Source organism: Etheostoma cragini, chromosome 12 (genome assembly GCF_013103735.1).
Source record: "Etheostoma cragini isolate CJK2018 chromosome 12, CSU_Ecrag_1.0, whole genome shotgun sequence".
Lineage (NCBI taxonomy): Eukaryota > Metazoa > Chordata > Actinopteri > Perciformes > Percidae > Etheostoma > Etheostoma cragini.
The window spans coordinates 20,710,255-20,726,589 of record NC_048418.1 but is presented as its reverse complement, the minus strand read 5'-3'; the positions used below and the strand labels follow the sequence as shown (position 1 = coordinate 20,726,589).

General features: G+C 36.3%; 1 protein-coding gene across 1 annotated transcript in view; it reads right to left on the bottom strand.

Annotated features, from left to right (window-relative positions):
- LOC117954052 overlaps positions 1-15,445 on the bottom strand; it is a 20,491-nt gene extending 5,046 nt beyond the window's left edge. The window contains exons 1-26 of the mRNA XM_034887519.1: positions 15,434-15,445; positions 15,333-15,374; positions 15,178-15,243; positions 14,149-14,220; positions 13,887-14,003; positions 13,540-13,611; positions 13,355-13,417; positions 12,574-12,648; positions 12,392-12,448; positions 9,675-9,743; positions 8,733-8,789; positions 7,863-7,900; positions 7,671-7,761; positions 7,349-7,420; positions 7,136-7,201; positions 6,010-6,072; positions 5,873-5,932; positions 4,570-4,635; positions 4,391-4,462; positions 4,182-4,244; positions 2,767-2,838; positions 2,299-2,361; positions 1,917-1,979; positions 1,390-1,464; positions 1,139-1,178; positions 962-1,013 (exon numbers count right to left, since the gene is read on the bottom strand). Of these exons, the coding sequence (XP_034743410.1) occupies positions 962-1,013; positions 1,139-1,178; positions 1,390-1,464; positions 1,917-1,979; positions 2,299-2,361; positions 2,767-2,838; positions 4,182-4,244; positions 4,391-4,462; positions 4,570-4,635; positions 5,873-5,932; positions 6,010-6,072; positions 7,136-7,201; positions 7,349-7,420; positions 7,671-7,761; positions 7,863-7,900; positions 8,733-8,789; positions 9,675-9,743; positions 12,392-12,448; positions 12,574-12,648; positions 13,355-13,417; positions 13,540-13,611; positions 13,887-14,003; positions 14,149-14,220; positions 15,178-15,243; positions 15,333-15,374; positions 15,434-15,445 (1,658 nt within the window). The remainder of the gene's footprint in view (positions 1-961; positions 1,014-1,138; positions 1,179-1,389; positions 1,465-1,916; positions 1,980-2,298; positions 2,362-2,766; positions 2,839-4,181; positions 4,245-4,390; positions 4,463-4,569; positions 4,636-5,872; positions 5,933-6,009; positions 6,073-7,135; positions 7,202-7,348; positions 7,421-7,670; positions 7,762-7,862; positions 7,901-8,732; positions 8,790-9,674; positions 9,744-12,391; positions 12,449-12,573; positions 12,649-13,354; positions 13,418-13,539; positions 13,612-13,886; positions 14,004-14,148; positions 14,221-15,177; positions 15,244-15,332; positions 15,375-15,433) is intronic.
- Positions 15,446-16,335: the final 890 nt, after the last annotated feature.

Sequence of the window (16,335 nt, the reverse complement as noted above, 5' to 3'; positions counted from 1 at the left end):
GATCCTGAAGGAGAATGTCCGACCATCTGTTCGTGTACTCAAGCTGAAACGAACTTGGGTTCTGCAGCAGGACAATGACCCTAAACAAACCAGCAAGTCCAGCACCGAATGGCTGAAGAAAAACAAAATGAAGACTTTGGAGTGGCCTAGCCAAAGTCCTGACCTGAATCCTATTGAAATGTTGTGGTATGACCTTAAAAAGGCCGTTCATGCTTGAAAACCCTCTAATGTAACTGAATTAGGACAATTCTACAAAGATGAGTGGGCCAAAATTCCTCCAGGACGCTGTAAAAGCCTCATTGCACGTTATCACAAACGCTGGTTGCAGTTGTTGCTGCTAAGGGTGGCCCAACCAGTTATTAGGTTTAGGGGGCAATCACTTTTTCACACAGGGCCATGATGGTTTGGATTTTTTTTCACCTTTAATAATAAACACCTTCATTTACAAATTGCATTTTGTGTTTACTTGTGTTGTCCTTGACTGTTGTATAATTGGTTTGATGTTCCGAAACCCTTAAATGTGACAAAAATGCAAAGGAACAGGAAAGGAGGAAGGGGGCAAACACTTTTTCACACCACTGTAGGACGATGGAGCCTAGAATTATTTATTATCAAATCACAATTATTTTCAGTGCTTCCTCGCGGTTTATAACAATTATTACTAATAATATATTTAATGATATGACCAAAAGCTGGACATGGATAAGCCACAGACAATCATTAGATGGACTAACTTAAAATGGTTAGGTTATTTAGGTCAGTTTAGTAAAAGTAAGTTTTTACTAAGATTGACTCTTGCCTATTATGAGTCGAGCTCCTGGTTTAAGAGAGAGGTCTTGCTACAGATCTGACAGACATACAGTAAAACGATGGCTACCCTAACATATCCTCAGAGTGCCCAAATAACATCATGCGGCTAAATTTGAATGAAAAAATATTAAAATTTAGAAACTTTACTTACATTTGGCAATCATCTTCATAGAAATTAGATGTCTCGTTCCACTCTGCCCATCCTGGAAACCAGCAGCAGAATTAATACAATAATATATAAAACTGTGTTTTGTTTGTGGTCGGTACTGCTTATTTCTTTTACATTAAAAGTGTGTGTGTGTGTGTATAGATGGACAATCAAACTGACCTTTGACTGTGTTCCACCACTCCATCAAATCATCATTTTCCTAGAAACATAGACAATTATATATATATATATATATATATATATATATATTGAAAGCGTTAAAATAAACATGTATGCGCCTCAGCATGTGAGCGCAGGGTTTTTCAGAAGCATTTAAAACTGAGGTGCATTGAACTTTTAACTTTCTTTGTTTCTGGCAAATGTACAAAAACCAAAGTGTGTGTGTGTGAAAGCGGCCCAAACACACTGACCTCCTCAGATTCTAGAGGGTTATCTTCAGTAGTGTAAGCTGCCATCTCCAAAGTGTGGACCTCTACTGTGCTCTCCTGGAAAACAAACACAACAACACAACTCTGTGACACATATTTACTTTAAAGGGTTGGTATCTGAAACTACGGTACTACCATTCTCTCTGTATGTCTTTCTCTTTCCCTCTGTCTTTAGTTGAAAAGGTTACAATAGGTGGGTGTGTTTCTGAATCTTCAGACACTTGTGTTCCAGTTTTATTTAGAGTAAATTCATGTCTTTTATGAACCAGATTTAATCTTGTCAACCAAAGATTGACTTTCCTTTTTCAGTGGATTTCAAAGCAGCATGATGAACCATCTAAACCTTTCACAAAAATAGATGTTAGAGTTAAATAGTTATTGTTCAGGCTTGGTCTTTGGTTTGGACATAAAGGCCATTTTGTTGAACAAAGACTTTCACGCTAGCGATGCTGTCAAGATTTACCTTACCGTACCCTACTAAATCTATTTTATCATATCATCATGCTAACCTGTGCTCGGTTCAGCTCCTGCAGCTCTACAGCCTCCTCAATAAGAGGCATCTTGTCTGAACTCTGTGGAGGAAGAAAACATGACAATTCCTGTCATTAAGAAGAACTTTAACACATTAATAAAGAAAACTAATTATTAATAAAACCAGTAAACAATTAAAGGAAATATTAATTCAAAAGGAGGACAAAGAATGTTTAGAGATAGAACAACAACTTCTAATCACCTTTAGGACGGATCCTTAAGTTTTTATTTTATTTCTCAGTGTTAAAATCCATATCTGTACAAAGTTTTATATCTCTCTGTGGTAATATAAATAAAAAACAGGCAGGGTGAAACACAGCAAAGAGAGTAGTAATTCTGGAACATTAGATGAGTACATACCTGTGAAGGTACATCCAGTGTTGGTATTTTGGGAAGAGTTTTCTTGACTCGGAATGACACAACCTGAGAAACAAAACAAGAAAAGACGAGGTTGTCAAAGAGAAAAGCACTTTAACATCGAAGTTAAGAGCTCATACTGGAGAAGCAAGAGAGGAGTGATCACAAAGTTCAGCTCTGGTCACCGTTGAAGTGTTAGAATTCAACTAAATTCAATTTTATTTATAATAAAAAATCCTAACAAAAGTTATCTTGAGACATTTTACAGAGTAGGTCTAGACCACACTCTATAATTTACAAAGCCCCAACAATTCTAGTAATTCCCCTTAGAGCAAGCAACTAGTGCAACTATTTATAGGCTTATTGAGATAAACCACTGAGTGGTGTAGCTCTGGAGATACACTTTGGTTCTTGCTCCTGTGACTCTCCGTCATGTCTCTGGATGTTTCTTTCAAGCAAATAACAGCTCACTCGTCTTTTCTTCCTGATGGTTCTCCTGTGTCTCAGCCTGCCTCCTTCCGGTGCCTCCATGTCCTCACTTTCCTGCAAAAGAAGACAGAGATAAATGCTGATAAATGCTGAACAGCTTCACAGACACATTATCCAGGAGTGTTGTCTTTTCGTGGTATTAAAGGCTGCATCACAGTAAAGTGATGTAATTTTCTGAACATACCAAACTGTTCTTGCTTTTTTATTATTTGCCTTTACCCACTTAGTCATTATATCCACATTATTGGTGATTATTTATCAAACTTTTATTGTTTTACTCTCCGGTACACTTACCAGTACCTTAGTGTCGTCAAAGAGACTAATTGCTTACAGCTCCTTCTGGTCATCTTTGTTCTGTGTAAATATAATAGTCAACCATACAACATCGCCGCAATATCGCCATCAATGTGTTTAGTCAAAAGTATTGTGATATTTCAGTTTTTAGCCCAGGTCTAGTTTTTTGTTTTTGTATTTCTTCAGTTACTTTATTTCCGTTAAATTTTATTTTTATAGCACATTTTAAAACAACCATAGTTGACCCAAGTGCTTAACAAGCCAAAAAAAAGAAAAGATTGTGATTATATACACAAACAGAACACAATACAAAATAACCAACAGTAGAAAAAAACTTGAATTGAAAGCCAAAGGTGGGCACGCTTTTTGGTCCTGGTAGGCTCAATCTCAAATGTAAATGTATGTAAATCAAGACTGTATTCCTGATTAACCCTACTTATCTTTAGGTTATTACTACTATAGTGCTTAGCAGTTTTAGAGTGATGGGATAAAACCTGACATCCCGCACTTGCTAGACCCCTTACTCTATCTCCGCAATGATTTTCTATGAAGGCCACCGTTGCTGCATCCGGGGCTTAGCTCTGGATGCAGCTTATCCTTTAAAATAAAACTAAAAATGAATTCACTTTAAAATGTTAGTGTTTTGAGTTATTATCACCAGGTGAGGTTGTTGGAAAACCCTCTTGTAAACAGGAAAGATGAACACAGGGCCCAACACTTATATTTACACTTATATTTACTCAGATGTAGATATAAAACTGTAAATAATGTCATTTAAAATCAATTTTAAGTCTTCGCTGGCAAATATTGAGAAAGGAAGGCTCTGCACACCTAGGTCAAATGATTTAGGATTACATTTTGTTGAATATTTTTCCACATTAAGCCTGGCTTAAATACGTAAAAAATGTCATTGGATGTTGGTGTGCACAGCCTTTCTTTCTCTAGATTTGATGTGTTGTTGTTGTTGTGGCATTGTGTTTCTGAGTAGGATCATTATCTTAAAAGTATTCTGATTTTTGATGACCAAAGTATCTCCATGAAAGTAGTCTTAGCGTTGCACAGCAAGTTGCCAAGTGCATCGACAGATGTGGAGTAGCTCTAACCTTGGTAGTGTCTGCAAGGCTATCGCAGCTGGCAGACAACTCCAATGTGTCACTGAGAGGATCCTGCAAAACAAAGAGCAGTCTGGTTGGTTTAAACTTGCTGAAGGTAATTTTACCACAAAACAATTATCTTAAAAATGCAAATAAGAGCTTTCACAGACTACTAAACAGCGGAATCACCACCGGAAATGAACAAAAAGAGTGGTGACCTCATTTGCGATTGAGCGCGGAGCTGGTTTGAAAGACCTCTTGAAGATCCCTGCCAGTCCTCCAGTCTTCTCCTGAAAACATATGAAACAGTCACACTTTACTGTTAAAATAATTACTGTACCAACAGCAGAACAAAGAACAACAGGCAGAGATTGTGATCTTCGGACAACATTTGTACCTTTGATGTGTTTGCTTCTAACAGATTTTCCCAGCTGGCAGATAACTTCTTATCCTCGTTTGATTCCTAAACACAGAAAACAGAAAATAAAACTCCCGGAGAAATAGTGTGATTTAATGTAAACTTCATGTGAAAGGGCCATTAATGTACCCCATCTGCTGGTTTATGAGTCTTATTAAATATACCACTGAAAACACTTTTTTTCCTGAAAACATTTAACACACAGTCTGTGTAAGTGAAAACTACATCAGGCATAGCTCCGATGGGTCATAGTAAACATTAAAGTCAGTGGTGGATTGTACCTAAGTACATTTAATCAAGTACAAATGTTGAGGCCAATGGCCAGGAAACTCCTCAGACCTTAATCACATTGAGAACTTGTGGTCAATCTTCAAGAGGCAGGTGGACAAACAAAAACCCACAAATTCTGACAAACTTTGAGAATTGATTATGCAAGAATGGATGGCCATGAGTCAGGATGTGGCCCGAAAGTTTACGGCATGACAGGGCAAACTACAGAGGTCTTGAAAAAGAAGAGTCAACTCTGCAAATATTGACTCTTTGCATAAACAAAATGTAATTGTCAATTAAAGCGTTTGGCTCTTATGAAATGCTTAGGATTATACTTCAGTATACCATAGTAACATCTGACAAAAATATCTACAAACACGGAATGGGATAACTCTGTAAAATCCAATCCTTGTGTCATTCTCAAATCTTTTGACCCCGACTGTATGTATCTTATGTTTTTTTTTCTTCTTCTGTTTATTTGTCTTAACGACCCTCTAGAAAATAAGAGGATTCATATCAAGAAGTTTATCCTTTCGATAAATACACTGAATATTGTACTTTTTACTACACTACATTAATTTAACATATTAAGTTACTAGTAACATAAAAAATTAAGATGTTTGCATACATAACACATGTAGATAATAAATAAATAAAAACAACAATATACTGTAAAGGCCTACAAGTCCAACTTAAATGATGAAACCATTAAACACATAACTGTTTGGATCCTTAAGTGTGAGGATTTTTATGCATTGAGTACTTTTACTTTTAATACTTTGATCACATTTTCCTGATGATACTTAAATACTTTTGTTTAAGTAATATTTTCAACGCAGGACTTTATGCATAGGTTGAATAAAAAATAAACAAACATAAACTAAACAAGATTAAAATATATATATATATTTTTTTCAAACGTAAATGAGGAACTACATGTTGCATTTGTTTATATTTTATAGTGCTGATGTTCCATTTTTGGTTAAAAAATAAACATTTCTCCTCCCAGTACCCTGGTGTTGTCAAAGAGACTGCCATTAATTGTTGACAGCTCCTTCTGGTCATCTTTGTCCTGCACAAAAGAGAAATGGACGGTTTTATAAATATGTACAATAACAGTCACCGCAGGCAGTGTAACTAGTGACTCACCTCTACAGTGTCTCCGGGCGCTTTGGGTGTTCTCTTCAGTCCGCTGAACAGCCCCCCTTTCTCCTGATCAGCGGTGGAAGAAGTATTGAGATTCTTTACTTAAGTAAATGTAATAATACCATCATGTAAATATACTCAATATACTCAAATACTACAATAAAAGACCTGCATTTAAAATGTTAAAGTATTTAAGTATCATCAGGAAAATGTACTGAAAATATTAAATGTGAAAGTACTCAGAAAAGTACTCACATTTTAGAAAGCATAAAGGATCCAAACAGTTGTGTGTTTAATGGTCTGATCAGCAGGACTTATAGGCCTTTATTTTGTTGGCCAGTTTCATTTATAATAAAACATTGCTCAAGATTCTTTACTACTTTATTGTCATATTTTATATGTTTTGTGAGCAAAAATCTTAATTTGTAAAGTAACTTTTAACTAAAGCTGTCAGATGAGGTAAAAAAGTAGAATATTTCTAGTAGAAAGTAGAAAGTGGCATGAAAAGAAAAGACTCAAGTAAAACAAAAGTACCTCAACATTTGTACTTAAGGACAGTACTTGAGTAAATGTACTTTTTTATCCAAAAGATTAAAGTGTTTCAATCGGACACTACAGTTTAATCTTTGACATTTTGGTTAGTAATCTTCTCTCAACCGGCTTTTGTAGAATGCCAAAGGAGACTGAACACTGAACAGGTGGGTGTTCATAATTTAGCCAGGTGCCTAAAATTGCACTAATTACATTATTGCCAATCATGTTTCAAAGCATATAATCAACTTATTTTCTACCTTTCAGCAGTGGTATTGCGATCTTTTGCTCTAATTCTTTTACAAGAATAAAAGTCCTGCAATCAAAATCTTACTTAAAGTACAAAATATGCATTGTAAGATGACCCCAGTCCGGTTGTTAACATTATCGGTTGTAGGTACTGCTACTTTTAACTACTTGACAAACTGTTGTAGATGTTTAATTTGTAAGAATGCATAATCTTCTTTAAACTTATCATGAACTTTACATGTTAAATCATGACCTGACTGACTGTGACTACGGCGGTCAGGTAAATGTCGTAGACTACAGTATTTCCCTCTGAACTGTAGTGGAGTAGAAGATGTAGACAAACACTCACCTCATCAAACAGGTTGTCGATACTGGCTGATCTTTTAAAGATGCCCGCCAGGCCACTTTTTTTCTCCTACAACACAGATTTTTCAAAGGAAACAAAAGAAAAAATAAGCAGAATCAAAAGTCAAAAGCAACACCAGCTTCCAGGATCATTGCAAATCAGACTTTGCACACACAGGTTTTATGAATTTCAGAAAAAGAGGGTTATTTTGAGAACCTTTGGGACGCTGGGGTCAGACAGATTCTCACAGCTCCCAGATAACCGTTTTTCTCTGATCACCTTCAGCTCCTGAATTTAACCCAGAGAACAGAAAACATTTATATCTACTCCATTCTCTGCAAAAAGGATATGCAATGACTAAATTGATCAAATTAATCCAATCACAGCAGCTTGTCTGCTGCTGTGCCCTCTGCTGGTTTCTGCGGTTTCTTAAACATGTTGCTTAAAATAGTTTTCTCCTAAAATGTGCATTGGTGTCAGTGAACGCTCCCTCTGAAGGCATTTCATTGACAAGCTGCTGTTGCATTATTCTGCTCACCTTCGTGGTGTTATTCTCAGGCAGGCTATCATTGCCACCTGACTGCTTTTTTGGAGCTTCTTGTTCCTGAAAGACACAATTTGATGTTTTTCTTTAATGGGTGAAATCGCGTTGCAAGTTCAGAAACTCATAGCTCATCTAGGAAACAGATTTATGGGTGACTCTGTGCTTTCTCCAGACACTATGGGAGACCTTTTGAGCAGTTGGCTGAACAGCCCTTCACCTTTCTCCTGATGAAATACACAAGTAAAAATAATAATATTTGTTGAGGTATTTACAAATCTAAATGCTTTTTTGTCAAAAAGTCATTAGTCATATTGGGTTTTGACTATATTTAACCTGTAAATTCTTGATGCTGATTGATAGATCGTTGTCAGGAGACTCAATCTGAAAAAAGGTTTTTTAAACACGGTGATAGCAAACACATGTTATCTGGGAATACTAAATTTAATTTAAATTTAATTTAAACCATTTTACAAAATATTCCAGGTAAAAACTTTACTGTATACTGTTAATTATAATGAATCACTGTTACATGTTATCAAAGATCTAAGCATGGTTTGCATTAGCATACACATAATCGACAATCATGGGATACATTTGCCAGATTTTGATGTGAAAATAGTAAACACATTCAAATATGCATGATGTCAACTCTCTCTAAAGTAACAATGAATTTGCACCAACAACTAATTCCTTGTTATTATTATTCTCAATATTTCACCCAAATTAAATCTGTAAAAAAGATTCAAAAATCTGGTAACCAAATGGGTAACAAGGCAGGACAATTTAAACATTATCATTAAAGGGTTTCCATGAGTCCCTCATATGTTAAAAATAAACTGAAATTAAAGAGTTGGATTGCATAAAAACAGTTGAAACAGGTGGGCAAATGATGCTTTTACCTCCTTATGTTGAGCAGCTTCTGCAGGTTTGGCTGTTTTCTTGAATATTCCAATAAATATTCCTCCTTTTTCCTAAAACACACTTTCAGACAAATTAGTGCTCTTTCTTTAAGAAAAACCATTTAGGACCGTTTCTAAATGATGCATCGAAACTAACCTTGGTGTTAAGAGCATCACTGCTGTCTGAGAGCTCATCGACATGTGACTTTGTTTCCTGAGAGAAGATAAAAACAATCTGTTACAATCCGAAAGACACATAACTCCTTTGAAAAAAAAGGAATAAAGAAAAACATTGAATTAAATGTTTACAATATAAATATACCGTACATACATGGATAATATACGTATATACAGTATGAATATCTTTCTACATACCCAAACATAACCCAGCTACACTGCATGTTTGTGTGAAAATAAAAATAAAATAACTGAAAAATAACGTATTTTTATTAATAGTAATGATGGTTTGCACAAAGATGAGAAACAATTAAAATGACATCTTAAAACACAATAAAAAGGAAAATAAAATCAATTAAAATAGATATGATGAGATCTAAAGAAACAAAAGTCCAGAAATGCACTCGAGTGAAATTACAGTCGGTAACACTATAAGATGCACTCTTCGTCAACGTGTTTGCGTCTAAATGTATTGCTTTTACTTTGGTGTGAAAGTTTTAGAAACTCATACCTGTAAATGAATCTTAACTGGATGCTGGCCACAGTCTTTTGTGTTGTGTGACAGTTCTTTTAGCATGTTCATGTTGTTTGTATTATTTGTTATAACACTGTTTGTAATGCTACTTTCTTTGCCAGGTCCCTCTTAAAAATGTAATTAATGTATTACCTGGTTATAAAAAGGAAAAAAATAGAATGAAGGGCATTACATGTACCACTGTTACCTGCATGTAGCACATTTCATTACCACATTAGATTTGAGGCTTAAGTAGGGCTCCAAATAAAGATTTTTTTACTTATTTATTAATAAGCCGATTCTTGTTTCCATTCATCGATTCATCTTTTGATCTATAATGTTGGTGAATAGGTGAATAACAGACAGATTTCCACTGATCATAAAGAGTGTTTTTACAACCAAACAAACCTTTGCGTTAGCAGCTTCAGAGAGCCTGTCATTGCTGGCTGAGAGATCTTTCTGCGCTGATAGAATCGCCTGTAACAAGAAAAAAAATCTGAAATGGAAAGCACCTTGGTTGGAAATGGAAGAATAGGTTACAAGAAGATTATTCTAATGTCTGTTATGGACCGTTCGGTATTTATGCACTGGAACACCAGAGGAAAATAGGAGAGGGTCACCCAACGTTTTTTTGTCTTGGTGAGGTTCACCCAACGTTTTTTTGTCTTGGGGAGGGTCACCCAACATTTTTTTGTCTTGGGGAGGGTAACCCAAGTTTTGTATTTATACAAAATTTCAAAGTGGCTTGTTTTGTGCATAATTCCATGAATAAAAATCCTCAATGCAAAATGCTTTGCCTCAAAGCTTTGTTTAATCACGGGGCTTCTGCACGGAGGGTTATTATGGTTGCACACCGAGTATATTAGTATGTATGTTTAATGAATGCTTTACTTTGAGGTTGTTATTGCATTTCAGACGTTCAAATTCAACATTTTCTTTAAAAACAATGTAATACGACACTTACTGTGTTTATTTTTTTGAAGATGATATTGTAAGCAATGTAGCCAATAAAAATCTTGCTTTTTCCCAAACTTTAACCAAACTATTGTAGCCTATGTTATTGCTCTTCAATAAAACAAAAGGATTTCTTATCTGATTACTCAAATAATCTATGGAATAATCAGTACAACACTCAATTAATAAAATAATCGATAGCTGGAGCCCTAATTGTTACTGACGCTCCAAAAATACGAGTGTTGGAGGAGTTGCTGGTCCATATGGCAACAAGCCATGTGGTGACCTGGATATGAATTTTGCTTTCAAACTAAATCCCGAATATGTAAGTAAATCTACTGAAATGGCCACCATCTTGGTGGAGTGTGATGTGTAAGATGAGAAAGCAGAGGTTAAGTTATGTATGTCATGACTGTAAAAAACAGTGGCTATCTGTACATCTTTGCCGAGAACAAACAAGCAGGCCTACAGAAGAATGCTGGCGAAGGGAGGGTCAATGCATTCGAATAAAAGTTTTACATAACATTTTGCAAAAAAACTCTTATTTTGTAGGAAATTCAAAAAGTTCAACAGGAAAAGTATTAAGAGAAATTTTACAGTTCAAGGTGTTTTCACTGTTGATTTGTGTAACTGTAACTGAAATTTACTAAATCAGGTCAAGTCAATGTTTTTTACATAATTGAGCCGCCCAAATAACTTTTTATTCTTTACTACTTGGATTACCGCATTTGATCACAGTGGCAGACATACTAGCAATATGCATCATACTGGCTGCGCTCAATTCGGTCAAGTTGACATGCGTTCTTTTTACATAGTGGCACGAACAGGTGAAACTGGTTAAATGGAGTGCGGCAGCAAATGAGACCGAGGGAATTATGATTGTTTCTCTGTCAGCTGATAATCAAACAGCAGCAGGTTGTACAGATGCTGTGATCTCATTTCATCTTTGCTATCTGTCAGTATACATTGTATTTTGTTTACATGACACACAGAGCCGTTGAATCAGCACCGCAACAGTGGCACGTGCTGGTTTCTTTTTATTCTTTTATTATATCTGTTAATCTGCGTAGAACAGGAATGAATGTGGAGCTGCTCAGTGGCCAGCAGATCAGACTGTGGTTGTACTGGGCAACTTCCAGGTCTGAATGAGGAACTGTGTGACTGTGACAGGTCGTCGTTGCAAATGAGAATTTGTTCTCAATTGACTTAATAAAGGTTAAAAACAAATTTCCATAATTCTAACAAGCGAAAAAATACAGAATGACCCCCACCCAGATACAATGAATTAAAAAAAAAGGTTCCCAGAGTAGCAGATAATTGTCCATAAATGCCCAAATATATATCTGATGACGATAATGCCCACACAGAAATACTACACTACCAACAATCCTAAGCGTTGCAGCGACGTCTCAGATTGGTCCAACTCGCTGTTACCATGGAAATGTTTACAGCACCTGGACGGCTACAGCGAGCTTCTACCGTTGACGTCTAAGACCATGATTGTTTCTGTACACAGTCTTCTACCTTTAGCCTTTTTTGCCAATTTCAACATTTTTTTTTTGCGCTGAATCAAATGTTTTCTGATCAGGATTCCTCTCATAGGTAGTTGACTTGGTTATAGATGCAAAACTCTTTCTGTAAGCAATTTTTGAAACGTCAATGGAAATGCAGAATGTGGAATACACTTCCGGAACCAGAGCCGTGGGGGTAAAAGTGGTCAAGTTGTTAATTTTTATATTTGGCCACACTCAGGAGGGTCACATACAGTAAAAAACATACATTGTTAAGTTATTTATTTTCGGATCAATAAAGAGCCGTATGAAGCGCCCTGGTAGCTCATCTGGTTGAGCATACGCCCCACATACAAATACACCCCCGTCATGTCAAATAAAGGCCTATAATGCCCAAAAAACAATCTTTAAAAAGTAAATAACTAAATGAAGGGACCATATGAGTCAGATAGCCAGGACATGTAGCTTCCATTCTCTCTAGCTATGTAGCTACAAAACATTGAAGCCTACTGGGTCTACATAAGTGCTGTTTTGTGTAAAAAAAAAAAAAAGAATGGAATGAAAACCACCCTAACAGTCAGGTTAAGCACAATAAAGCACCTGTTTTTGTGTTTACAGTGTGCCTCCATGAAAGCTGCACTTGTGTGTGAGATGCTTTACCTCTGCAGTTGCTTGGGGAGTCTTTCTGAGGAGTCCACTAAACAAACCTACTTTCCCCTACAGAGAGCAAAAAAACACATCAAAGAAATCTTATTCTGTTGAATTTCAGAACTTTGATGAAGACTCACCAGTCCATAGATACAAGGCTTTAAAAGGGATAGATAAGTGTGTAAATGTTTTACCTCCTCTAGTCGGGGCACCTCAGACGGTTTGGGAGATTTTTTTAATATTCCACGGAAAAGGCCTCCTTTCTCCGGCTACGTGAAGAAAAAGAAAAAAGGTCAATGTCAAAGCCTTTCCTTTGTTTGAGTTACTAGCTATCTAGTGAGAATGCTTTGACTAAAATTGTTTTAATGAGAGCTTGTACGGATACAGAAGACAAATATGTAATGCTAGAACATTTTAATTGAAACATTGTATAAAACCTCTTTTTTGTGGGGTCATAACAGTTATGTATTTTTTTTTATTAAAGGAAGGGCAGGATTATTGTTTTGGAAGAGCAATTAAGACTCTTTAGTTTTTTCTTGAGGAAGATTTGTGTTTTAAGCCATTTTTCTGACGAGACTTATTGTAAAAACAAACAAAGAAACATAATGCTTTTTGTTTGCTCCCAGGCCCATAAAAGTGCCTTTTACCATATCCAGGGGACAAATATCATGTTTCTTCATTATTTGTAAAGAGTGTACCGTTTTGTTGACACGATTCAAAAAGAGAGAGCGCAACTGCCAAAAGTAAGGTAATGTTAAACAAAAAACACCATTTCCCATGTTTTTCACAACTTTGGCAATTTCTAATTACAGTCTGTGCAATTTGTACTATGTAAAAAGGATGGTTCCATAACACAGTAAGAATTGAAATAGGGGTTGAGTTGGGGTGTGCATTGTTCCTTTCAGTGTAGGGGAGGATCCAAAGCAAGATTCAGCTCCCACCCAATTAACTTCCAAGGCTGAAAATCCAGCTCACCTTTGAGTTTTCAGACATGTTATCATTACTGCCCCACAGGTTATCATGTACAGACTGTTGGTCCTAAAAGACAAAAATAAACTGTTGAATTATGATAACGAGGCCACTGGATTATACTACTGATATGACCTTATTGGCTCTTTTTGAATGAAGTTGCGTAAAAATTTGTTTTTCAACTACATCACCTCGTCAGTTTGAGCAGCTTTTGTTGGTTTCAGAGACTTTTTGAACAACCCGCTGAATATTCCCCCTTTTTCCTGAAACACACAGAAACATTGTGCTCAAGTTATGTTAAAGAGATTTATTTTGATCAAGGTCAGGTCTATGAGGGGGCTTTTTGCAGGACAGTCTTTGAGTCAGTGTGTACTTTTGAGTTATTTATTGAGCACTTTTAAAGAAATCTGATGTCCAAAAGAATAACTTAGACATTAAAACAGTGACTGAATAAGGATGTTGCAGGAGCAGGAGCAAAAAAGCAGGAGCAGATCAAGCTTGTTAACATGAGAGGAGGCAGTCAAATCTACTGTCTCACCTGTTTAGGTTCGGCTATCTTCTCCTGCTCTTTTATTTGCTCTTTTTTTTCTGTTGATTGTTCTTTTTCTGAGCCGGCTTCCTCTGTGCTGGGATCTGGGCTCAGCTCTCTGCTGGCCTTAGAGAAGAGTCAACTATCTTCAGAACAATATCATCATCCAACACACGCACAACAGCACATTTCAAACCAAAGTGACGCCTGTGCGCTCACACAAACTCACACACACACACACACACATAAACGCACACGCATGCACACATACCGGTTTGCTGCCAGGAGCCTGTTTGGCCAAGACATCACCATTTTTTTCCTCTTTGTCCCTGATCAGGTAACTCTGAGGAAGGAGGAAAACAGTCATTAACTGCTGATTAAAAACAGACATTCTGCTTTATGTCTTCTCGGAAGATAACCTCTAAAACTATGTACATTTGTAGGCATATTTTGTGTATCCCATTGTGCAGGTTTATGCTTAATGTCTTTTTTTCTTCTGTTTGATAATTGTCTCTTACATTGATTTAATTACTTTACAACATTGATTGAGACATGACAGTTTTTGAAACATATACACACATTTGTATTTATTTTTTAATCACTTTATAGGTAGGCTATATTCATTTCTTATTTATATACTGCATATATTTTTGTGATATTTTTATACTTATATGTTTGTACCAAATTCACTAAATAAACCATACATTTGCTGGAGAAGTCATAAAAAGCCAAAAGGGTTGCAGGATTTGACCCAGCTGTTGAGCATCCAGTCAATGTATGATTTGTATTTGGGAACTTGTAAAATCACAGGTGTATCTGTACATCTATAAGATATGTCCTTATCAAAATAGATGTAGCAATGTATTTTGGTAAATGAATGTATGACCATCAGTTCTATCATGGCAAAGCCTCATTCTTCATTGGATGGCAGATGTCATTTGAAATTGGGTATGCAGACACCTAAAATACTGTATTGTGTATTAAACTCCAGATAACAATGGTAGGAATTACTTTAACTGGTGAAACAAAGTGAAAAGAACACAAGTAAAATTAAAAAGAATGGATAATGTTTTAAACAGAGGCTCTCGATTATATTTGATTGTGGAGTGTTCATGGTTTCATTTTTTTATATTTATTCATAATTTTAGGTGTTAAGTTATAAGTAACAACTGGTAACAACGGTAAAGGAATAAACCTGTTCAATATCAGAAGCATAAAAAAAACAGATACAGTAGTTGAATGGCTGTCTGCCTGCTTGGTAATTTACAGTGCAGAGAAGAGCTGCAGGTGCATTTCTTACAGTGAATGAAGGCGTTTTCTCATTTTGGCTCTGTCGAAACAATCCAGCCAGGACCAACTGATCAATCTACAACAAAGCACACTTAAATAAAGAAAAATACATTTTATATACTGCTTAAAAAATTTGCTTAGCGCAAACAACTCCAGCTGGAATACCTGTTTGGAGTCCGTTTTATCGTTGGGAACTTCTGATTGGCTCTGATGAGGAAGACAAAGAACACTGATTTAGAAATTGATAAAAACAACCAAGATGGAACATAATTTTTCATGGTTATGTGTGTGTGTGTGTGTGTGTGTGTATGTGTATGTGTGTGTGTGTGTGTGTGTGTGCCTTTGTGTCCTCAGCTTGTACGCCCCTGCGTTGGCTGTTTCTGGTTGTGGCATTAAGTTCCTGCACATAGACACAAAAAACTCAGAAGGGAACAATTAAAAAAAAGATATTTGGAACAGAAAAGACAAATGAACTCTAGTCTAGCTCTGAGTGATTTGTTACTGTAAACTATTCTCACACACTACAGGTTGCTCAATAACTAAATATTAATCAGAAATCTTTGTTGTTGTTGAGATGAAACTAACACACATGTTCAGACAATATTCAATTAAAAGCTCTGTGCTTGGCTTTAAACATGAAAAATATTTTCCTGTGTGGACGTCAAACTGAATTATGACAGCATTGATGAGTATTATTACAGATTTCGAGCATGTGGGTTTACTGTACCTGTTCTGTGGGTCTGGGAGGAACCACAGGAGTTTGTTTCAAGTTTCCAGCAGCCTGACACAGATGAAAAAGGGTGATGATTAAAAGTGTATGGCAACAACAAGCAGATTACCTGTTATTAATATTATAGTACGTATATATATATATAATTGCCTGCCTATGGTCTGCTAGTGGCTATAAATGGTGATAGGTGTAAACCGAGCCCTGGGTATCCTGCTCTGCCTTTGAAAAAATGTAAGCTCAGATGGGCCGATCTGGAATCTTGCCCCTTATGAGGTCATAAGAAGCAAGGTTACCTCCCCTTTCTCTGCCCCGCCCAGAGAATTTGATTCTTCCATGAGAAAGAGAGACATCATGGCTTTCAAATGAGCAAAGTGGCCCACTCTCTCCTCCTCAAAAGCTACAGACTCAGAAATGGCCCATCCTTAGGAGTGTTACCAG